Raw genomic sequence first — 25,677 nt, 5'->3', positions numbered from 1 at the left:
CCTTTTCATTTATCTGTGTTTTCTTCAATTTCTTTCATCAGTGTCTTGTAGTTTTCAGGGTAGAGCTCTTTCACCTCCTTGGTTAAATTTATTCCTAAGTATTTAATTGTTTTTGATGCTACTGTAAATGGGATCGACATCTTTTTTTCTTTTTCAGAAAATTTGTTGGTTGTGTATAGAAATGCTATTGCTTTTTGTATGTTAATTTTATATCCTGCAACTTTACCGAATTCATTGATTAGATCTAATGGTTTTTTAGTTGAGTCTAGGATTTTCTATATGTATAATCATGTCATCTGCAAACAAAGACAGTTTTACTTTTTCCTTTCCAGTTCTGATACCCTTTTTTTCTTTTTATGACCTGATTGCTCTAACTAGGACTTCCAGTACTATGTTAAATGGAGTGGTGAGAGTGGGCACGTTGTTTTGTTCCTGATCTTAGAGGGAAAACTTCTAAACTTTCACCATTGAGTATGATGTTAGCTGTGGGCTTGTCATATATGGCCTTTATTATGCTGAGATATGTTTCTTCTGACTAAGTTGCTAAGAGTTTTTATCATGAATGGGTGTGGGATTTTGCCAAGTGCTTTATCTGTATCTGTGGAGATGATCATATAATTATTTTCTTTCATTCTATTAATGTGATATATCACATTGATTTATTTATGTATGTTGAACCATCCTTGCATCCTAGGGATAAATCCCACTTGATCACGGTGAATGACCCTTTTAATGTGCTGCTGAATTCCGTTTGCTAGTACTTTATTGAGAATTTTCACATCTATATTCATCAGGGATATTGGTTTGTAGTTTTCTAATCATGTCTTTTTCTGGTTTTTGGTATCAGGATAATGCTGGCCTTGTAAAATTAGTTTGGGAGTGTTCCTCCTCTTTTCTGTTTTTGTTTGTTTGCTTGCAACTTTAATATGATGCCTATTGCCTTTATTTTTTTAAATCTTGTCTCAGTTAATTTTTTTCTTCCAGTTTTATTGAGATATAATTGGTGTACAACATTGTATAAGTTTAAGGTGTATAGCAAAATGATTTGACTTATAGTCATCATGAAATGATTAACACAGTAAGTTTAGTGAACCTCCATCATCTCTTATAGATACAAAATTAAAGAAATAGAAAAAATATTTTTCCTGTGATGAGGACTCTTAGGATTTACTCTCTTAACAACTTTCATATATAATATACAGCAGTGTTAATTATATTTATCATGTCATGCATTATGTGCCTAGTACTTTATCTTATAACTGGAAGTTTGTACCTTTTAACCACTTTTGTCCAATTTCCCCTCCCCCCACCTCCTGCCTCTTGTAATAACAAATCTGATCTCTTTTTCTAGGAATTTGTTTGTTTGTTTTTGAAGTATAATTGACCTACAACACTGGGTTAGTTCCTGTTACACAACATAGTGATTTGATATTTCTATACATTTCAAAATGATCACCACAATAAAGTCTGGTTGTGATTTGTCACTAAATAAAGATATTACATAGTTATTGACTATAGTCCCCACACTATACATTTAAAACCTGTGAGTCATTTATTTTGCAACTGGAGGTTTGTACCCCTTAATCTCCTTCACCTATTTCTTTTCTCCCCTCACCCCCCACCCCTCTAGCAACCACCTATTTGTTCTCTCTAGCTATACCTCTGTTTCTGTTTTGTTGTGTTTGTTCATTTGTTGTTTAGACTCCACATATAAGTGAAATCATACAGTATTTCTCTTTCTCTTATTTGACTTAAAGTAGTACCCTGTAGGTCCATCCATGTTGTCACAAATGGCAAGATTTCATTCATTTTTAGGCTGAGTAATATTCCATTTTGTATATATACCACATCTTCTTTACCCATTCATCTATTGATGGGTACTTAGGTTGCCTCCATATCTTGGCTATTGTAAATAATGTTGCAATGAACATAGGGGTGCATGTATCTTTCCTAATTAATTTTTTTCATTTTCTTCATATAAATACCCAGGATTAGAATTGCTGGATCATATGATAGTTCTATTTTTAGTTTTTTGAGGAGTCTCCATACTGTTTTCCATAATGGCTGCACCCATTATGGAATGCATGCTGCCATTACACTCCCCCAACAGTGCACAAGGGTTCCCTTTTCTCCACATCCTTGTCAACACTTGTTTTTTTGTTGTCTTTTTGATAATAGTCATTCCGATTGGTGCGAGGTGATTTCTCATTGTGGTTTTGATTTGCTTTTCCCTGATGATTAGTGATTTTGAGCATCTTTTCTTGTTCCTGTTAGCCATCTGTGTGTTTTCCCTCTTCTTTGAGCTTTTGGAAGATTTTGAGAAGGATTGGTGTTAATCCTTTGAATGTTTGGTAAAACTCAGCAGTGAAGGCACCTTGTCCTGGGCTTTTCTTTGTTTGGAGATTTTCTATTACTAATTCAATTTCTATACTAGTAGTTGGTCTATTCAGATTTTTAATGTATTCTTGATTCACTCTTGATAACTTGTATGTTTCTTAGAATTCTTCTGTTTCTTCTAGGTTGTCCAGTTTTTTGGTGTATAGTTGTTCATTGCAGCTTCTTATGATTCTTTGAATTTTTGTTGTATCAGTTGTAAAGTCTCCTTTTCATTTGTAATTTTGTTGATTTGGGTCCCCTCTCTTTTTTCCTTAGGTTAGTCTAGTTAAGGGTTTGTCAATTTTAGTTTTTCAAAGACCCAACTCTTAGTTCTGCTCATCATTTCTGTTGTTTCTATATCTTCTATTTCATTTATTAATGCTTTAATCTTATTATTTCCTGTTTTCCTGCTATTTTTGGGCTCAGTTTATTCTTCTTTTTCTAGTTCTTTAAGGCATAGAATTAGGTCATTTATTTGGGATCTTTCTTGCTTTTTAATGCAGGCATTGATTGTTATGAACTTTCCTCTTAGCACTGCTTTTGCTGCATCCCATAAGTGCTGGTATGTTTAGTTTCCATTTTCGTTTGTCTCAAGAAACTTTTAAATTTCACCTTTAGCTTCTTCTTTTATCCATTGGTTGTTTAGGAGAGTGTTGTTTAATCTCCATGTGTTCATTAATTTTCCAGTTTTTCTCTTGTTATTGATGTCTAGTTTCATACCATTGTGGTCAAAGAAGATACTTGGTATGATTTCAATCTCCTTGAATTTGCTAAGTCTTGTTTTGCAGCCTAACATGTGGTCTGTCCTATGAAATGTTCCATGTGCACTTCAGAAGAATGTGTATTCTGTTGTTGTTGGATAGACTGTTCTATATGTGCCTATTAGGTCCATTTGGTCTACAGTGTTGTTCAAGTCTGCTGTGTCCTTATTGATTATCAAGATAGTCTATTCATTGATGAGAGTGGGGTATTAAAGTATCCAACTATTATTGTAATACTGTTTATTTTTTATTTTTTAATTTTTATTTTTTTTAACTCTGTTAGTTTTTGCTTTATATGTATTTAGGTGCTCCAATTTGGGCACATAAATACTTATAATTGTTATATCTTCTTGATGGATTGACCTCCTCTATCATTATGTAATGATCTTCTTTGCCTCTTTTTACCATTTTAAAATTAAAGTCTATTTTGTCTGATATAAGTGTAACTACCCTGTTTTTTGTTAAGAAGAAAAAAAATATTTAGCTATTCTGTCTTTTGATTGGAGAATTTAATCCATTTATGTTTAAAGTAATTACTGATAAGTAAGAACTTACTATTGACATTTTGTTGACTGTTTTCTGGTTGTTTTATAGATTAACTGTTCCTTGTTTCTTATCCTGCCCTCTATATTCGTGTTTTGATGTCTTTTGTATCAGTATGTTTTGACTTCTTTATCATGTTCCTTTGTGTAATTGCTACAGGTTTTTCCCCTTGTGGTTACCATGAGGCTTACATAAAATAGCTTAAAATTATAACATCCTATTTTAAGCTGATAGCAATTTAACTTCAATAGAATTTCTAAACTTTACACTTTTTCTTCTCCTCCCCTTCACATTCTAGATTACTGCTGTTAAATTTACATATTTTTCTATTGTGTAACTAATAATAGATTATTATAGTTATGATTATTTTTAATACATTCAGTTTTTTAACTTTTAAACTTGAGTTGTAAGTGAATTATGCACCATCATTACCAAATTACAGAATCTAACTTTGTACATTTACCATTAGCAGTGAGTTTTACACTACCTTTTAATGATGTTACTTAGTGTGCTTTACTTCTACTCACAGAACTCCTTTTAGCATATCTTATAAGGTAGGTCTAGTGGTAATAAACTCTCTCACTTTTGTTTGTTCAAGAAAGTCTTTATCCCCCCTTCATTTCTGAAGGACAGCTTCACTGGGTATAGTATTTTTGGTTGACAGTTTTTGCTTTCAATATTTTGAATGCGTTGTCCCATTCTCTCCTGGCCTGAAATGTTTCTGTTGAGAAATATGCCTTTAGCCTTATGTGGGTCCCCCTGTATGTAATTTCTCTCTTTTCTCTGCTGTTTTAAAAATTCCTTGACAAGTTAATTATAATGTGTCTTGGTGTGGCCCTATTCAGGTTCAACCTGTCTTTGGACCTCAGGGATCTGGATGTCCATGTATCCCCCTAGGTTTGAGAAATTTTCAGCCATTTTGCTTTAAATATACTTTCTATCATTTTCTCTTTCTCTTCTCCTTCTGGAATTCCCATAATGTGAATTTTTTTTTTTTCATTGCATCCCATAAGTCTCTAGACTTTCTTCACTGTCTCATTCTTTTTTCTTCCCTGACTGGATAATTTCTAATGTCCTATCTTCCAGGTCACTGATTCTCTCTTCTGCATGGTTGAGTCTGCTTTTGAAACTCTCTAATGAATTCTTCATTCCTGTTATTGTAGTGTTCTACTCTAGGATTTCTGTGTGATTGTTTGTTTTGGTTGTTTTTATTGCTTTGTTGAACTTCTTGTTTTGTGTGTGCATTGTTTTCCTAATATCTTTTAGCTGTTTGCCTGTGTTTTCTTGTAGTTTATTCAATTTTAAGAGTATTCTGAATTCTTTGTCTGACAGTTTATAGCTCTCTCTTTAAATCAGTTATTAGAACTTTATTAGTTTCCTTTGGTGGTGTCATATTTACTTAGTTTTTCATGATCCTTGATTCCTTATGGACGTGTCTGCACACTTGAGTACTTGGATTTTCTCTTCCAGGCTTATCAGGTTTGCTTTGGAAGAGACAGATCTTCCCCAGTCAACTCAGTTTAGGTTTCTGGGCATGTCTGCTGGTAGTGTCCTTGGGCAGATGGAACCTGCTATTATGGTCTGTTTTTCTGAGAGACAACTGTTTGAATTCTGAAGATGGAGATGAGGGGGGTGCCACTGGCTGAGAACAGTTGGGTAGAAGTACTGGCTAGTTTCCCTACCCAAATGAGGCTGTCAGATGGGCTCTATGGTTGCTTGGATTCTCTGGTCAGGCTTACTAGATGGTCAGGACTGGGTACTACATTCAGTAGTAGACAGAGCTCTGAATTAGCTTCTCTGCCCTGGCAGGGCAACAGGATGGGACCCAGGTCTGTGTGGCTTGTTGTCTGGGGACCTGAATCTGGTGAGAGGGTGCACTGAATTCTCTGGTCAGGTGAGGCCACTGGTTTTGCTCTGCTGATGGGGAAATCTACAAGCTGTGCCTCTATTCAAGTGCTACTGTAAGCAGGGCTGTTGAATGGGCTATGCAGTTTCCTGTCTGCTCAGATTCCCTGGTCATGCAGGTTTGAGACTGTATTCAGCAATGAGCAGGGCTATGAATTAGTTTCCCTGCCCAGGCACAGTGGGAGAAGTAGCTCTAAAGCTGGCAAAGCTCTTTATTGTCTTAGCTCAAGCTGACCTGCTCCGCCTGCCCCTCTCTTGGCTTGAGCACCACTTGCAGGTGTTTTTGCCAGCCCCTCTGGTCACATGGGGCCAGGAGGGTAAGAGGTCTTTAACATGGGGTTTTATATTAATGTGAGTTGTGTTTAATGCATCACATTCCTTAGTTTGAGTAAAATATCCTAATATAGCAAATACACAGTCACCTAGAATCTCACTTTCTATAGGTATTTGATTAGGAGTACCCAATGATGATATTTTGCATATCTCTCTTGCCACATCATGTCATGAACTACTATTGTCCTTTTTACCACTGGAAATAGAGTCATTAGTGCCATTAATAAGATTAGAGAACCAATTGCAGAAAATCCAGAATCAATTACAAAAATTCATCCTTAAATTCTGTTCCTCTAGAACCACTTCTGGTATCAAAGTCTATATCAGTCAGGGTTCAACTAGAGAAGCAGAATCAGAAGTAGATATATATTAAGACATTTATTTCAAATAATTGGCTTACATGATTGAGGGGGCTGGCTAGGCAAGTCTGAAATCCACAGGACAGGCCATCATGAAGGGCAGGTTGGAACTCTCGGGCATGGGGTGAAGCTGCTGTCCACAAGTGGAATTTATTTGGGGAAGCAGGGTGTGTAGCATAGTGCCTGGAAGGTGCTCAAAAAATAACGCCAGTAATTGTTACATAAAAGAGGGTAGAGTAGAGGGACAAAAACAGGCTTTTAGAGTCATGGAGTTGATCTTTTTACCAGTCTACCTTCATTATATCTGGTATTGGTATATTCCTTTTTAAGTAGGGAAAAGAATGTCTAATGTATAAACCTCCCAACCCCTGTCCTTACTGGGGGGTCAAGGAAAGCTTGAGTAATATCTAGGATTATTTTCAATTAGATCTTTGGCACTGTACCTTGCTGGGTTCTTTGACAGCTCAGTAATGTTTAGAATGGTGGAACCTCACAAAATCAAGGACTCAATTCTTGACCACAAATTTCAGGCACTGATAATAAAGCCCCAGGGATATAGGAGGTAGCTAAGGATCGACTCTTTTCCTCCTTTCTCATCTCCCTAAGACAACAGTATGATGATTGGGACAGGCTTGAGTCCCAATGAGAAAAATCTATCATATCCTTAGAGGGATGGTAAGGTCCTTGCTTGAATATCTTCACTTCCATTCAGCCTTCCACCCTAGTGATAATCCCATTTCTTTGGGCATTATCTCTATCAATTGACTGTACTCCTTATGTAATCCACAATTTTCTAAGTCTTCTCTAAATCTTCTGCTAGGGACATAAGCTCCTGGATTGTCCCTAACTCAACTCTCCACATTTTTTGCAGTTGACAGTGAGTGTTCACCTGATAGACCCTTCACTTGGCTGTAATATGCCCTCCACATATATCTTGGTCTGTAAAGCTTTCTAGACATCACTACTGCATGGGACTGACTAGGGAATTAACCAAGGTCATTCTTATTGGCCATGTGACCTTGAACAAGTTACTTGGCTTTTCTGAACTTCTGAGGTGGACATACAAATTGTACCTAATTCATATATTTGTTACAGGATTAAATGAGTTAATGTAAAGCACTTGGTGCCTGACTTGTTTTAGGTGCTTAGAGATAGTGTGATTATGCTGTTGCTACTACTGCTGACTACTTCAGCTTTAAAACTTGCACTTGCTTGTTTCTTCATTGACATCAAGCCTTTGCCTACAGAGCCCTTTCTCTTTGTCCCATCACCTTTCTTTCTCAGGAGCCCCAATCCTTTGGCTGCCTGAATGTGTTGAAGAAAGGAAAATTCCTGTGGTTTTGTTGTGCTGTGCCTCCCATACTGGGGTGGGGGCCTGAAGGGATAGGGGTGCCAACCTGTTCATAACCAAAAGGCCAATAAAAGTGTCTTCCCAAATGAAATATTGAACTTCATTAAATCTAAGACATCATCAACTGTGAGCCGCACCCTTATTTTATGTAATACTAAGAAAGAAATAAGCAACCTTTAGAATTTTAATTTTATACTTATTTAAAAGTTATTTTGATGCAGGTCTGTGAAAGGGCATAAGAGGCTTCCTGGTCCCTAGAGAGACCCTTCCACCAGGAGGACCTACGCAGCTCATGGACCTTTCCAGATATAGATGCAGCCTCTGGGGGGAGCTGGTCCTTGTGGCATGGGCCCATGTTCAGCAGTCGGAAAAGCATGTCCATGACAGGTGACTGCTGATAAGGGGGTCTCAATTAAGTGACACAGGGAGCTACACTGTGTGGGTAGAAGCCAGCAATGGGACCCAGAGAGCAACTGGCTGGCCTGAGATTCGAGAGTTGGAAATCCCAGGCATCTCAGTTAACATCAGCTCCGTGGGCAGAGAACATGGATTCCGTGGCTGCTGTCTGCCACACCAGTGCCACCAACGTCAAGTGGTATGTGAGTTACACACAGGTGTCCAGCTATGACCACATGACAGTCTCCCCAGACAGCAAGACACTCATCATCCAAAGGGTCAGCAGCTACAACTCACCACTTCGGTGTGGGATAGAAATCCTCCCACAGATTATTGAGAGAAGTGAAGTAATCTTTCCGACATTGACCTATGGTCCCTCCAGTGTGCTGATCAGGAGTAAGCCCCGTAACTTCAATGGCATCCTGCCTGCTGAGATGGGCTTCCAGGTGGAGATGGAGTGTATCTCCTATTCCAGACCAGAATTCAAGTACCAGTGGATCCACAACGGCTTCCTCCTGAACTTCTCAGAGAAAAAATTACCCTCCTGAATCTGATCTGGGACCAGATGGGCAGATACAGATATCAGGAAGTCCAGCTCCAGGTGCCCTGGCACAGGACTGTTTTTAGTAAAGGTTTCACCATCTCAGGATCCTTGCTGGTATTTCTCATCATGGTGACAGCAGTGGGTGGTGTCCTCTTCTGTGCATTCCTCATTCATACCCTGATCAGACATTACTCTACCAGGGCAAATTGGGCTACATGATCATCCACCTCAGACATAGAAGACAAGACCAGATGGGCAAGGAGGGTTCCAACTCCTCCACTTCCTTATCCGACACCATGGGACCATCAGATATGCCCCATCTCAACATTGCCAGGGACAGAGAAATGGAACAAACTATACATGCCCAATAACCGGGAATTGCTTAAATGGGATGCAGCACATGTTGAGTGAATCTGTCATTGTTAGAAACCATGCTGGGGAAAGCCACTTACTGATGCAGAGGATGTTCACAACTTGTTGCCAGGTTAGAAATGCATAATGCAAACCTGCATCTGATAGGATCATGTTGTGAAAAGTATAGATTAGTTAATTGATATAGTTGTAATATTACAGTGTGTATGTATGTATGTGTTTTCCAGTTTTATGTGTACACACACACACATATATATACACACATATATATGCACCTGTGCAAAAATTGTGGAAAATGTTACCTATCAACAGTGTTATCTCAATTTCCTTCTTTTCACTTTACTGTATATTCTGAAGTGGTTTTTTTTTTCTTCACAAAGTATATAAATTGTTCTTATTATTAGAAAAAAAAACCCCAACAATGGTAAAACAGCATGAAGTTAAAAAAAAGTTATTTTGGAAGGCGGGCGGGGAAGGAAGAAAAAAAAAAGTTATTTTGACAGAGATTAGGATGGTGGTCACAAGGGGCTGGGGGTGGGGGCACTGAGAAGATGCTGTTTAAGGGTACCAATTTACAACTAGTGGATAAATAAGTTCTGGAAATCTGATGCACAACATAGGGATGATAGTCAACAATACTGTATTACAACTTCAAAATTGCTAAGAGACTAAATCTTAACTATTCTCACTACAAAAAAAGAAATTATAAATATGTGCCATGATAAAGGTGTTAGCTAGCATTACTGTAGTAACCCTATGGCAATATATAAATGAATCAAACCAACAAATTGTACAACTTAAACTGTACAATGTTATATGTCAATTATATCTCCATAAGAAAGGAAAAATATATCTTGAATAACTTTTTTAAAAAGTTATTTTAGACTTATTTAGACATAGAAGCAATGATAATATGAATGGCTATGGCTGAATTCACTCATGTAAGTTGATAGCCACATCATAAACTGCTGCCTGGGTGATGGTTGATTGTAAGATGCACATGAATTTCAGAGATGCTGAAATGTGAAAAATGAAAAAGTACATCTTAAAGTTAATGAAAGGTATTCTGTTACCCTTCAACCAATCCTCTAGAATGTAGAAACTTCATTTTCTTCATATAGTCACCTATCTTTGATACATGAAGTTTTGTAAAATAATTTTCCTTTATTCAAGACTTCAGGTGTTTAAATCTTCCTAGCTTTAAGAGAAAATACCTTGGCTGACGCAAGTGTTTGTTGTTGATTATCATCTCAGACAATAGTAGAGGCTCTGTGATTGAGCTACTAATTTGGTCTTTTTCATTTTATTAGGTGGAAAGCAGACTGGAAGTTATATCCCTCCTACAGAGATGTATGCTGTTTGATACTTAGCCGCAATTTCATAACACTTTAAATTTCATCTCAGTGTTGTATAAAGAACAACATTTTGGAGTCAAACAGACTTAGGTTTATATTCACCTTCCTAGGCCTCAGTTGCCTTATCTGTAATCTCATCATAGATTAAATAAATAATGTATATAAAATGTAAAATGTTTGCCTATAATAGCTGTCCAGTAAACCACTGTTTTGATGGAAATGATGTTCTACTGGAGAGCTGAGAATATGTTCTCTGGAAAGCTGGATGTCAAGCTTGGCAGCAGTGTTGCCAGAGCCTTGCCTGGAGTCAATCTGGCCTGGAAGCACTGTTTTCTTATAGGTCATTCCTCGAGAAACGGTGAGGTGACTTTACTTTTAGGCAAAGACAATTAGTACTAATAGATGCCTTATTGTTCAATGGCAACATTATATCAATCTGGGAGCAAAAGGAAATGTTGGGAATGCAAAAAGAATGGTTTTGATCATTTGAGAAGGATTTTGAAACAGGAATTCTTTACTAAAGGTTAGGAATGGATAAAATTATTCATTCACCCATAAAATATGTATTGAGTACCTTCTCAATGCTAGGTGTTCTGCTAGGTCCTGGGAACACAGTGCCTATGTGTTCTAGTAAAGAATGCAGAAAAGGGCCTGTCCTTGTGAAGCTTATACTGAGGGGAAGAGTTAGTGATATGCAATAAAAAGTAAACAATTTTTAAGACAAGATAATTCCATAATTCTACTTAAGGTTTGGTGGTAAGGGAAGGCTTCTCTGAGATGGTGCCATTTTAGCTGAAACCTGAATGACAAGGAGTGATTTTTCTTATCCTTTGTGTTCATTGAGCTTCTTATATATGTGGATTTACAGTTTTTATCAAGTTTGGAAACTTTTTGGCCATTATTTCTTTCCCTCTCCTTTGGAGACTAATTATACACATATTAGGCCTCCTGAAGTCCCATATCTCACTATTGCTCTCATCTTTTCTTTCTTTCTTTGCTTTTTTTAGAGTCTCTCTCTCTCTCTCTTTTTTTTTTTAATTTCTTTTTGGATAGTTTCCATTGCTTTGTCTTCAAGTTCACTAATCTTTTCTTCTGCAACATTTAACCTGCCTTTAATTCCATCCAGTGTATCTATCGTCTCAGATGTTGTAGTTTTTATTTCTAGAATTTCATTTTAAGACTTTTTAATATCTTCCATGTCTCTACTTAATACATTCTACTTTTTCTCTGGGTTTCTGGAAACTGGAGCAATCATGGGGTTCACCTTGTTTGTTCCCCATCTCTCATGCATCACTGTCCTTTATTGCCTGATGGCTAACGTCTTGAGAACTGTTCTTTCATATGCTTTGTCCAGATTTTTAGTTGTTTCAGATAGTAGGGTAGGGACTTCCCCGGTGGTCCAGTGGGTGGAACTTCGTACTCCCATTGCAAGGGGCCTGGGTTCGATCCCCGGTTGGGGAACTAGATCCCGCATGCATGCCACAACTAAGAAGTCCGCATGCCTCAACTAAAGGATATCGCATGCCACAACTAAAATTTTAAAAGAAACTGATAGTAGAGTAAATCCAGTCCTTACTCCATCTTGGCTGAAAGTAGAAGTGTTCTGCCTCTATTATTTACCTCATAATTATTCTCAGGTTTTAAAATGTACAAAAAGACCACATATTGGTTTTAACCAGTTGCTATCAATAGAAAACACTTTAGAGTCTGATTATACATGTTTTCCTGATGTGTGATAAAGCACATGCCATCTCTTTGGTCTCTGAACTAATCTTTGTTCAGAATCTATTAACAACATAACCATCAAAAAGCTCTAATATTTTTCTTCTTTTTTTTTTAATGAAAAAATTCCATCTGTTGTAACCAGTAAGAGAAATCTGCTTCAGAGCCTTTTGGTATTTATGATGCTATTATGGTATCACATTCCTGGGCTGAGCTGCTTGCCAGATGTAGTTATCGAACATTTTTGTGGCATTATACTTGGCCCAAGGACTTTAGACGTCTTATTTTAGTTTTATGTGGGTTGAGGTGGATTTATGTTTTTTTTAAAATTGTGGTTAAAGTCTACATAACAAAATTTACTATTTTAACCATTTTTAAGTGTATAATTCAGTGTCATAAAGTACATTCACAATCATGTATAACAATCACCACTATCTATTTCTGAAACTCTTTCATCATCCCAAAGAGACTCTGTACGCATCAAACAATAACTCCCCATTCTCTCCTCCCCCCACCTCCTGGTGATCTTTATTCTACTTTCTGTCTTTATGAATTTGCCTAGTCTAGGTACCTCATATAAGTGGAATCATACATTTGTCCTTTAGTATCTGGCTTATTTCACTTAGAATAATACTTAAGGTTCATATTGCAGCATGAATGAGAATTTTATTTCTTCTTAAGGCTGAATAATATTCCCTTGTATGTATATAACACATTTTGTTTATTCATCTGTTGATGGACACTTGGGTTGTTTCTACCTTTTGGCTATTGTGCATAATGCTGCTGGGAACATTAGTATACAAGTATCTACTTTCAGTTCTTTTGGGTATGTGCCTAGGAGTGGAATTGCTGGATCATATGGTAATTTTATGTTTAATTTTTGAGAAATCACCAAACTGTTTTACATAATGGCTGCACCATTTTATATTCCCACCAGCAATGCACAAAGGTGCCAATTTCTCCACATCCTTACCAACACTTGTTTTTCTTCTTTTCTTTCTCTCTTCCTTCCTCCTTCATTTTAAAAAAAAAACAGTACCCATTCTAATGGGTGTGAAGTGGTATCTCATTGTGGTTTTGATTTTTATTTCCCTAATGACTAGTGATATTGAACACTTTTTCATGTGCTTACTGGCTATTGTATATTTATTCACATCCTTTGCCCATTTTTGAATTAGGTTGTTTGGTTTTTGCGGGACAGCTGTAAGCCCAAATCTATCTGTTCTTCAAAGATCTTCTGGGAGTTTAGATATTCATTTGGTATTTTATATCTAACATATCTAGAAAATGCTCCACAGAAAATTTTTCCACGTTTCTATGACAGTGGTGTGACATATGTGGCAGATCTTTCTTTGTAATAGATGAAGCAGACAGTGATTCCAAGTTGCTTCCCACGTATCTGGGCTGTTTTCAGTGTTCTCCTTTTGTTTCTATATGGCAAACGTCCAGAAAAGAATGGTTGACTAGACTAATTGGAAGTGATTTGTGTGTGAGACTCCCAAGGCTCCAGTTATAGACCTGTTAGACTTCACTTTTCTTTGGGTTGGAAAGTTTTATCTCAGTGAAGTATAAAACATAAACAAAACAAACAAAAACACCTTCACTCTTCGGTTGCTAATTAGACTTGCAGATGAGAAATTCACTTTCGAAATTTCACGCGTCATTATTGAGAGCATCTGCTTCTGCTCCAGCAAAGGCAGCTCTGACACAAGTTTGCCAGGCGCCTCTTTTAACTCAAAAGCTACAACCTGAGAGCTATATAAATTTGGTGCTAAATATATTGATAAATGTAACTAACTTCTGACCTTCATCAGGAAGTTCAGGGTTAAAAGTTTTAAGTGTGATTTTGAGGCTGTAGAAATATAAAGCACACTTAAAAATGTCAAACATGTTTGTAACAAAAGAATTAGTTGAACACATCTGAGTACATTTGTTTATGTCTTTTATGGTAGTGCCAGCATTTGAGTGCAAATAAAAGGAACAATAGCAGAAACAATAGAAAAGAACTACCATTTATGGAGTACTCACTATGTCCCAGGCACCATGCCAAATGCTTTCCATGTATGATTGTGTTTAATAATTACAAATCAGGAAAATGAAGCTCAAAGATTCAAGAAAGTTGCTCAGGTCACATACTTGGGAAGTGGCAGAGACTGTATACAAAGCCAGGTCAGTGTGACTCCAACTTCATAACAGAAATACAACATCTTGTTGGATAGAGGAGAAACAGGGAAATACATTTCAAATAGCTTAATATTATTGCGACTGGCTGAAGGCAGCATAGACATCATCTAGAAAATAGTAAGAGATTTAAGTAGACAGAACTTGTTTTTTTTTAACTGTGTTGGGTATGTTACATAGAAATGTAGAAAGCCAGGCTTCCCTGGTGGCGCAGTGGTTAAGAATCCGCCTGCCATTGCAGGGGACACGGGTCCAAGCCCTGATCCAGGTAGATCCCACATGCCGTGAAGCAACTAAGCCCATGCGCCACAACTACTGAGCCTGTGCTCTAGAGCCCACGAGCCACAAATACTGAGCCCGCGTGCCTAGAGCCTGTGCTCCACAAGAAGAGAAGCCACCACAATGAGGAGGCCGTGCACCACAATGAAGAGTAGCCCCCGCTTGCCTCAACTAGAGAAAGCCCGCACGCAGCAACGAAGACCCAACACAGCCAAAAAAAAAATTAAAACAAAAAATGCAGAAAGCCAAGTGCTCGTCTTAACCTTCCTGATTGATGCTGGTATCTTCTTTAAGTGTGTTGCAGTTTTTCTTTTCGTATTCAAATTTTGGATTAAAATATTTTGTTTACGTTTTGATTGGCTTTTATATTGACTATTATGCTCTCCTCATTGGCCTTACCACCTCTTTCTGAACAAAATGCTAATTCAAAAGTTTCCTTTCCTAAGAGTTCTTACCATGCCCCCACCTTTCAATTCTAAGCCTCGACTGCTTCCCTAACCCTGTCTAATGGATTCCGTTTCTTCATCTGAGGTTTGAAAGTCTCCAGTTAATCTACCTTTGCCTATATTGTAGTTCTTGGTTCTTGACAACCATACTTTTGAGACTTTTGTCTTATACTTTCTCACTTGTGGCCTTTTTTGGTTTTTTTTGGCTTTTTTCTACCCTGTCTTTTTGAATTTATGGGAATTCATGGCCCTTCTCTGTAGGTTGAAACCTAAAGACTGTCTCCAGAATCTCTCTTACTAGGCCAATTTTCAACTTTCTAGAATGGAAAAACCAGTTGTTTCGAATTGATCAGAAATCTACTCTTGGATCAGTCAGTCATGACCAGTTGAGTAGGGACCAGAATCCCATAGTACAGACATGGCTGCTGGGAGTCTACTGACTTCGTTAGGGGCTTTCCTGGAAAAGGCAGAATGTTTACTAGCCAGGTACTTATCCAAGAGGTACCTTCTTCACTCTGTAGACCAGGGCACTGGAAAAAGTTATGATATCCTTGTAAACAAGATGGAGAAACATGAGCTGAATCCTGGGGAATTGAGTGCAATTGTAAGTAACTGAACAATCACATCCAAAGAAGGTGTACTGATGTTAGCCTGAAGGCAGGTCATTAGTGATGAGCTGAAAGGCTCTGCTCACACTGCCCGGATTTTAACGTTTCTTTCAGTGATTCAGATGAGCTATCCCTAGAATGCAAGTGCCCACAGGAACAGAGGCTATGGCCCTGGCTTCCTTGGTGATATCAGGGCACATTAAGAAAGTGGTAGCCATTTGCCATTTTCTGGCCACCCTCAACTCCCCTTCCTGAGCATACTACCCCTCAATCGTGATGGGAATCCCATTAGAGCTCCCTGGGAAATGAGTGATGCAAAGATGGGAAAATGGCTGGAGTTCACTCATCCCTCCCCTCCCACTCCCAGCCTTTCCTCTATACTTTTCTCCTGGGACTCCATTTACTGAACCTTGGACTTTTGGATTTCATCTGTTCTTTCACATTTTCTCTCTTTTTATCCTATGCTCTAGGAGATTTCCTCTACTTTATGTTATGATTTGTGAACATTTTATTTCTGCTATCATATTTTAAATCCCTAATCACTTCTCTGATTATTCTTTTTTCAAATCAACATCTTCTTCATAAAAATCTTTCTTAAATCTCTTTGAGTCGAGTTTTCTTCTATTCCCTGATTATTTTTGTTTTCACCAGAATTTGTTTTTCATGTTTATATATCTTGGTCTTTCCCTTTCAAGCTGCTGGATCTGCTAATATCTTGGTGATCTTTGCTTATCTGGTCATATTTAAGAAAGAAGGTCCATGCAATTGGAGTGACATCTCTCCAGTGATAATTCTGACTGGGTGCTCTGGACATGAGGTGGGGGAGGTGAGTGGGAACTCATTTTTAGGCTGAGCCCACCTGATGGCCAGAATGAGAACTTTACTGTGAGACATGAAGTTGATGACTAAAAACCTTAGATTCTCCAATATGGAGAATTGTTTAATTTCTTTAAAGAAGAGCTAGCAGGAACTTGTTTGTTTACTTTTGCCTGAGGATAAATGCCAGCTGCCTGTACTTACTGGGTATGAGGGAGGGACTGGAGGGTGGAAGCGGGTGGTGGAGAAAAGCAGGTGGGTACAGTTGATCCACCTTTAGAGCTTGCCCGGTTCTCCAGGCTAACTGGCAGCCCTCCCCTGCAGCCCTCATAGCTTGTCCTGGGCTGGCTGTCTAAGGCATCCTTTACCTGTTAACCCTCTTCCATCAACTTTCTGGCTTCCAGATATATGCTAACTATCTCATCCCCAAGTAATACCTCCTTACTCTGTTCTCCTTCAGGTATGGGTTTATTCCTTTTGTACTTCTGTTCCTTTAGTACAAAGAGTCAAGGCAGAGAGAGCATGTCTGGTTCACTAATAAAAAGCAACGATACACATTTACTGTTTATTACCCCACAAATAATATTTCTAGCAAAAGAACTATTAATTAATGTAATGGTTACATTAAAATAAAATAAAAAATTAAAATATAAAAAAATAAAAAATTATTATTTTTTATTGCTTTATTTTAAAAATAAAAAAATTATTTTTTATTGCTTAAAAAGTGTACAAGTAATATATAAAAACATACTCCTTATAAAAATGCAAATAAAAAATCATGTAGACTATAACGGGAAATTGGCTGTTCCCTTCTTTTTTTTCCCCAACGCAATTCTGCTCTTTTCCCAGGAAGTAACTGCTGTTAATAACTAGGTATATATCCTTGACTATTGCTAATGTATTTATATATCTGTATCTGTTTGGTTATCAGGCTGTTTGTCTTTTTTATTTAGATCGATCAAGTTTTATATGTTGTTTTGTGAATTTTAACTTGACCATATGTCTTGGATAGCTTTTCATGGCAGTAGATGTAGAGCTATCATTCTTTCCCCTACCAGTTGACATCTAAGTAGTTCGTAGTTTTTCTTTTTCAGAGAGGCACAATCTATTACTTTCCTGTTTCATTGTCCCTTAGCATGCTTTCCACTCAAATTGAGAAATCCTTGTCATATCTGTAAAGAACCCCGGTGGATTAAACTGAAAAAACCTGACTGAATGAAATATAGCAAGTTGAACAGATCATAATATATGCTAATATTTACAGGTACAGTACTAAAACTTCTTTATTAAAATTCATATTATCCTACCCCAGTTAATGAATGGAACAGAATCAGATCACATTTATTTTGATCAGAGTTAAGGAGGCAAACCAGCTTGCGTGTCATCTCTCAAACATACTAACAACAAATGCCCAGGTTTAAAACGTCCTTGTTTTTTTCCTACTGTTCTTTTCCTACTCTTTCCTGCCATTTTTCTTAGTTTATTCACCATGCTCTAAGCTCTTGATTTATTGTTCATTCTTTTTGTTACAGGTCTTGAAACTGGAATCAGTTTAACCTCAAGAGAATCAACAGAGTGTTAATTTCCAAATGAATCCTCTTTCTAACAATGGTAAGAATATCTATGACAAAAATACACATTTTTGGGGACCCAGATCCACACCTGCCCTGGAGAAAGGTCACATTCTCCACTTTTGAAGAGCAGAAATCCTTCTGCATGGCCAGTTCTGGCAGGTCAGAACTCCAGCTTACACTCTGCTTTTAACAAATTCACCAAGCACTAAACTATGTTTAGGCACTGTTGTATTAGGCATTTCACATTCATTATCTCATTTAATCCTCAAAACAATCCCACATATTAGCTTTAGAGAGGTTAAGGTACTTGCTTAAAGTCACACAGTAAGTGGTAGAGCTGGGCTTCAAACCTGGGCCTGCCTAGCACCAAAGCTTGAGCTCTGACCTCTGTGCTACACATTCAGCACTCAGCCAATGAACCCTCATGAGCACGTGAGAAGAGAAACTTGAAGGCCCTACCTACTAGGTGAGTGGCTGGGAGGCTAGATGATGGCCCCCCAAAAGGTATTCACCTCCTCATCCCTGGAACCTGTGCATGTTACTTTATATGGTGAAAAAGGACTTTGCAAATGTGATTAAGTTAAGAAACCTTGAGATGGGAAGATTATCCTGTACTATCCAGGTGGGATCTAAATACAGTCACATATATCATCATGAAAGGGAGGCAGGGGATCTGACACACACACAGAAGAGTTGGTAAGGCAGTGTGATCCCACGATCACTGCAGGAGGAGACTGCAGTGATCGGCTGCAAACCAAGAAATGCCAGCTGCTACCAGAAGCTGGAAAAAACAAGGAATGAGTTTCCCCTGGAGCCCCCGGAGAAAGCACAGCCCTGCTGACACCTGGTTTGGCCCAGTGATACTGGTTTCAGACTTCTGGCCGTCAGAACTGTGAGAGAATATGTTTCTGTTGTTTTAAGCCACTAAGTTTGTGGTAATTTGTTATGGCAATCACAGGTGACTTTGTGATTTCTCTAGGCCAGTTTCCTTATCTGTAAAATGAGGATATTAGTGGTAATACCTAGAATTAAAAAAAAAAAAAAGTAAAGTGCTAGCATTTACCTAGCACAAGGTAGATGCTCCAGAGAGCTATTGTCACTCACAGGGTCTGAGAGGAATATGTATGTGGTGCTTCGGGAGCACATGGGAAGGAAGGGCATTTAACCCAGCCTCCAGTTCATAAATGCACATGACAATCCAGTAAGGTTAACAAAGAAGTTGAAATTAATTAAAAATGACAGTATATGGCATTTATTGACCAAATGACAGAGAGTTCACAAAACAATCTCCACCCTTAATTTCTAAGAGTGACTGCAGCCACCAGAGAAACTTTTCAGGTGGTAACTCATTACCTCGTGGATGCCCCAGCGACTTTATTTTTCTGGAGGTGATTCTGAATGGTCATTCCAGGACACATTAATTAATGAACCATAAAAATAAACACTGCAGCTGGAAACTGGAAGTGTAAATTCAGTTGCCTGTTAGGAATGTAACCTGTGACCATCACACTTTGTCCATAGAAATAAGCAGAGGGAGTGCTGGACTTGTCTAGGGGCCTGGTTTCCAGGCATGTAAGGATTATTTCTCCCTGAGGGCTGGACTGAAGCCGAGCCAGAGAGTTTGCCTTTGAGCTGCTCCCATTTGTTCATCCAGCTCCTGGAGAGTCGTCATTGCCTTCATTATGGATTGCTCTGGGCTAGTGATGGAAGAGTTAGCAGGGTGGCCTGGAGTGGCTCTTAGCAGGCTGGTGCCAGCTGACACATGCCACTTAGGTTTCCAAGGAGCCAAGCTGTCCCCACTCACGCATGGCTGATGCACTTGTGGCTAAATGCGGTGCCACCAGGGCCCCGGGCCAGATTCAGGGCAGGAAATAGAATGCCACCTCCATCACCGGGGAAACAATGGCCTGCGTGCATGATTTAAACCAGGGCCAACAAGAAAGCTCAAAAGCAGGGTCAGAAGAGGAAGGGAGACCAGAGGGTGGCTTGCATGGATTTTGTCTTGGGTTATAACTGTTGACAAGCCACTTAGCTGCCCCCATGTTTAAGTTTATCTGCATATAAGATGGAGGTAACAATATTTACGCATCTCACTGGGGACTTATGAAAACAACATTTCTGACAGACCACTCAGGATCCATGGATGGAAGGTGGTATGTAAGTGCAGATGGTAAACTTACTGTGTGTGTGTGTTTTCAGCAGGTGCATTAGGGGCATGTAGACCCTCCGGAAAACACATTTAGAGTCTGACCAAAAGCAAACAATAATAAAAACTAACAATTTTAAGTGCATGGATTTGTCTTTGGTTTTGTGCAGGTTTGGGGGAATTGCATGTGTAATTCAGACTTCAAGACTGTTTTCAAACATTGCTGTGATTAGTAATACTTCTGGCTCAAATCATTTGAGAATGCTGTGGTTGTTGATTGTTTCCAGATGTTTGCCAACTTAGCTCTAAAAAATTCCCAAGTTAATTCTCCTGTATAGTTTATGAGTTGCACGTGGAGTCTGGAACTTTTGTTCCCAAGTTGGAAGGAGGCAAAAATCTATTTAAAAAACCAAGTGCAAAGAGGAATCGTTGCTCTATCCCCTGGAGGTCTGCTATTTCTGAGGAGTCCTGAGTCTGTTACCTATACATTTGTTCTGTTCATTTAAGGTTAAGCAATTGACCTCTGACCTCCCTATAAAGTTATTAAATGCTGCTTTCTGCTAGCTGGGTTCCTGAGATAGTCTGTCACTCTGTTCTTGGTTAATTAAACCTTTCTCTGGTGCATATTGTCTGTCTAGAATAATTCCTGTGGGTCCAGGTGAATGGTGACTATTATAGAAAAACAAACTTGTTTAATAACACAAATAATACACTTAAAAATTAGAATAATTATATAAATGAAATATAGAAGAGAAAGATCATCTGCAATTCTCTCATGCAGAATTAACCATACTGGCGTATATATATATATATATTTTAAACAAATATGGGAGTCTAATGTACGTACTTGCTGTTTTGCGACCTGCTGTTGGGCTGAAGCCTTCACCTATTGGATCTGGGTGGAACACCACAGATCTTTAGAGTGTCTGGCCTACAGTGGGGAGGGGTCCTGCTTCGGTTGCGGGCATGGGGGCGGTGGAAGGAGGGCCTCAGAGCTTCAGTCAGCACTTGCGAAAGGAGTTTCAAAGACTTGTTCTCTCAGATGTCACTCCACTTCCTCCGCGCTCCCGTGTTTTGGCAACAGCATACACCCCAGAACTGGTAAACACTTGCTGATCTTAGCGTCTGTGCAGATGATGACCCTGTGCCCTCCTGATCAGTTTGCATTCTGCTGTCACATCCATCGGTTCCCCCTTCCTCCCTTTTCTTCATGCTAACAGAACTTGATTAAGGCATGGTTTATATGCACCGCACTGCACAAATCTTACAGCCTTTTGAATTGAATACTGCAGACCTGTATGCACATAGGCATGAACCAATGTAACCACCACCCGGGCTATAAAACACCTCCAACATCCCCGAAGTGGCTTTGTGTCCCCTCTGAGTCAATCCGTCCTACCCCTAGGTAATCATTCCGTCCATTCTTAGACACTAATTTTATCATGTTGTTTCCCACCTAAAAACATTCCACAGGGTTGTTGCCCCTTTATCTTGCTCCTTTGGGTCTAAATGTCTCTGCTTGACTTTCCAGGTCCACTTTCTTTTTTTTTTTTTTTTTTAACCTTGGGTTTATTTATTTATTTATGGCCGTGTTGGGTCTTCATTTCTGTGTGAGGGCTTTCTCTAGTTGCGGCAAGCGGGGGCCACTCTTCATCGCGGTGCGCGGGCCTCTCACTATTGCGGCCTCTCTTGTTGCGGAGCACAGGCTCCAGACGCGCAGGCTCAGTAGTTGTGGCTCACGGGCCCAGTTGCTCCGCGGCATGTGGGATCTTCCCAGACCAGGGCTCGAACCCGTGTCCCCTGCATTGGCAGGCGGATTCTCAACCACTGCGCCACCAGGGAAGCCCCAGGTCCACGTTCTTAAGGGTCCTGCCTGCTGAATCAATTGGGCCTCCATTGACACCTCGTGGCCTGAGGCCAGTCTCTGCACTGTCACTTCCATCTGCCAGGCTCCACCTGGAGCTTTGTTCACTCTGTGCCCTCACCTTTCCCTGGCCTCCCCGAATCTCACCCATCCTTCAAGGCTCAGCCCAAGTCCTGTTTCTGGCAAGAAGTCCTTTCACTTTGCCAAAACTTCTTCCAATTTCTTTACCTCCCTCTTACACCCTGTATTGGTTGACATCAAGTGACTGAGTTTCTGCAAAGACTTGGGGCCATGGAAGGTAGGCCACTCTGCCATTCCTACTTATGATTCCTCATGACCATCCACATGTGGCAGCACACAGTTTTCCAAACCCTCCATTCTTTTCTCACCCATTCTCTCACATCATGGGGCTGCCCCAGGTCTGCAGCTCCCCAACCCCAGGCCCTGCTCCCTGTCTATCTCTCCCTGTCTTTTCTTCCCCTTCTTGGTACTTTGCTACCCAGCTCACTAAATTGTCTCCTCCAGACCTCGGATTCCACCCCTTCTTCAGATCTGACACCAAAAATCCTGAGACCAGGCTCTCCTCGGAGGGTAGGGATAAAATGCGGGGAGAGAATTTGAGCAGACGATGCTGGAATTCTTTTTCTCAGATACGAGAAGGCTGGAAACACTGGTGTATCATATAATTTTGCCCCATCCCACCCACATCCTTTGCACCCAGCAGTTAGTGGCTGTGCCACCTTCTCTGTTGTTCCAGTGTGTTAACTTTGCTCCCACCCAGACTTCCTGAGTTTGCCATGGCACAAGCAGAGTTCTGAGCTCGCAAGAGTCAGCACAATCAAGGGGTTTAAGTAAGATATTGCAGCTAAAGGGCTTAGCACAGGTCTGCCCTGGTCAGGCTCAGAGCTACTATCAAAAGCCTGCAACCCCTTCTCTGATTCCTATCAAGTCAGATGTGTTGGGGATCCTAACGTGATTGTGATTGTGTGTGAGTGTGTGTGTGTGGTCAGAAACCCTACCTAGTACGGTGAACACAGGCCCTGGGGCCAAGACCCGCTCTGCACTGCCTCTCCCTGGGACCCTCAGTCTCTTCATGAGTAAAATAAGATTCACAATCCATGCACCTCCGATGAGCGTAAGCGGAGCACATATCAAAGCACTTTGCAGGTGGGTCCACCCTGCCAGTGTGAGCCGGTAGGACAGGCAATCCAATGTGCTGGCAAGAAACTGGTTGGCCTAGTTCCAACTTGCAACTGTAATTGTGTTTCTGAATTGGCAGTTGGCAAATGCAGCCCCCCAGAGACAGAGTCGGGTTCTAGACAAAATGTTTCAGTTCGACTCCTTCAGTGGTAAGCAGGCTCAGGAGTCCGGCTGCCTGCATTGATATACAGGTTCTTACACTGACTTTGGAAAACGGCTTCGTCATTCCAAGCCTCAGTTGACTTGTCTGTGAAATGGGGATAATAGTCTCTTCCTCTTAGAATTGTTGTGAGGGGCAAAAGTAATTTATGTGAAGATATAGCACAGTGCCTGACACATAGAAACGCTCGATGAATATTAGTGCTTTTATTATTTCCTTGTAAGTGTTGCTCTGTACATGTTTAATGAATGAACAGCTGCTGGTGTGGATTTGGCTTATGAGGGTGCTTTTTGTTCTTCTCTGGTATTTTCAGGCTGATTCCATCTGACCGTGCTTGGCTGGGAACAACTTTGACTAGGTATGTGGGAAAGAAAATGATGAAATAAAAAGGCTTCAACCAGGGGTAGGAATGCTGACTACAGAAGACCGTGAGATCCTGGGAACAAACCCACTAGCCACCTGAGAGCTAACAGGGGACTTCCCTGAGGCCCAGGCCAGTCATGCAGCTGTCATTTCCCTCTCTGCTTCTTCAGAGAGGCCAACTTGACTTTGGTTTTATTCCCAAGCACATTTCCTGGATTCATCCTGGCAGGACTGTGGCTATCTTTCTGGGTAGCCAGATGAGATAAGCTGTAGACGTTTTTCTACGAAAGAATAAGCAACCAATATAGTATTTGGGGGTCCCTGCCCTGTGGCCCCCTCCTCATCTCCTCAGACAACTGTCAGAGCTGAGCCGGTGGGCAGAGGCCTATTTCATGACACACACACCCTTCTGAAACCCAGAGAGCAGGGTGGAGAGTTCCATGGTCACTCTGAGGGCAACAGTTTTGTTATTTGGTCCTGCCTTTGCCTTTGACTTACTATGTGACCTTCAGAAAGTCCCTTCCCCTCTCCAGGTCTCAGACTCTCCGTCTACAAAATGAGGGAGTTGACCCTTGCAGTCTCTGAAGTCCTCTCTGTCTCTGAGAGTGACAAAGTGCTGTGAGTTATCAACCTGGGTTGGAATTCTGGCTCCACTGTTTTCTGACTTCGTGGCCTTGGGTAGGCCACTTTAGTTCTTTAGATTGATCCCCCTCTGTAAAATGGAGATAGTAAATAGTAATCTGCCCTATAGGGTTGTAGCAAGGTTTAAATAAGACATGTGCGGCTAAAGTGCTTAGCGCAGGATCTGCCCATGGTCAGGTTCAGCAAAGCAAGCCAATATCAAAAGCCTGCAGCCCCTTCTCTGATTCCTGTCAGCCAGGCCAGGTGAGTTGGGGCCCTGGAGTGATATGCGCGTGTTTCCGTCTGTCTGTCTGTGGACATGTGCCAGTGTATGTGGAGGACTTGGCCTCCCCCAGGGCACTCTGGGAAGATCTGTCCAGGGAGCCTCCCTGAGGGCACCAGCTGAGTTGGAGCAGGTGTCTCATTCAGCAGAAGAGGCAGGTCACAGCCTTCCCCTCACTGCAGCATGCCCCAGCCTTTGGGGCTCTAGATATCTTCATTGTTTTCTGAGCAGTTTTCCTTGAAGAGGCAATAGCTGGTCCCCCCCAGCCTGGAGATAACTAACCAGGTTCCCAGCCAGGGTGCAAGCATCCCCGGAAGCAACCTGTTCTATTGCTGCTCAGGGCTTTGCTCTGTCTTGGAGGGCTGCCTGAAGGCAAGGAGCCCCAGCTCTTTTCTTGGGCCCCTGGGTTTTGAACTCAGGTCAGCTCTGTCCTAGGACTCCCTCCCTTCTTTCTTCTCTCCTTGGACCACGTGGTGTTTGTTTCACACTGGACACTCCGCTAAGTGATGCAGGAAGTAGGCCCCCAGGGAGGCAGATACCGCCCAGCAAAGCAGATAACCAAGTGAAACCTCTGGATGCCTCTGGGGCCTGGGGCAGGCTCAGTGATAAGTGGAAATGCCAGGCTTATCGCTGTGGGCCGAATTCTAGAGAAGCTATCCTGGCCGGCCCACGTCGTTCCCAGGCCTCCGGGCAGTCGGGCATCTCCAGGCAGAGTAAACACTGGGTTGGCACAGCCGCAGCAGCAGGACGGGACACTGTGCCCCACTCTGGCACTTCGCAGTCCCAGCGCCAGAGGCCAGTAGCGGGCGTCGGATTACACCCAGATATTTGCGGTAAGCAGGCCGGTCTGCTTTGAAGTAGGAACCCGAGGAAGCATTGTTAGGTTCATGGGACTAAGGGAGTCTCGGTGACAATTGTCCCCCCGATCTGGGTCCTCTTGGACCAAGAAGCTCCATCAGCAGGAAGCTTTGGTTGATGGATGCAGCCCAGGGACGGTCAGCGCAGGCCTTTCCCGACTAACATGCCGTATAGCGGGCAGAGGAGGCTGAGGGGCCACTAACCCCCAAGTTGTCCACGTTGAAGCCTGCGAGACTTTCTGAGGTTCTGTTTCAGCTCTGG

General features: G+C 40.7%; 2 protein-coding genes across 2 annotated transcripts in view; both read left to right on the top strand.

Annotated features, from left to right (window-relative positions):
* Positions 1-5,888: 5,888 nt before the first annotated feature.
* CEACAM18 (CEA cell adhesion molecule 18) lies at positions 5,889-10,398 on the top strand (the record flags this gene model as incomplete). Its single annotated transcript, XM_082436876.1, is given in 4 exon segments — positions 5,889-5,902; positions 8,031-8,163; positions 8,165-8,555; positions 8,558-10,398. Coding segments are annotated over 4 exon segments (768 nt in total). The 3' UTR covers positions 8,788-10,398.
* The window catches only part of MYLK3 (myosin light chain kinase 3), a 67,987-nt gene continuing 52,708 nt past the window's right edge, over positions 10,399-25,677 (top strand). Inside the window, exon 1 of the mRNA XM_082437701.1 lies at positions 10,399-20,078. Within this exon, the coding sequence (XP_082293827.1) occupies positions 20,025-20,078 (54 nt within the window). The 5' untranslated portion in view covers positions 10,399-20,024. The remainder of the gene's footprint in view (positions 20,079-25,677) is intronic.

The sequence above is a fragment of the Balaenoptera physalus genome, assembly GCF_965194825.1.
Source record: "Balaenoptera physalus genome assembly, chromosome: 19".
Classification (NCBI taxonomy): Eukaryota; Metazoa; Chordata; class Mammalia; order Artiodactyla; family Balaenopteridae; genus Balaenoptera; species Balaenoptera physalus.
The sequence above is the reverse complement of the archived record's forward strand: the minus strand, read 5'-3'. Positions and strand labels throughout refer to the sequence as shown.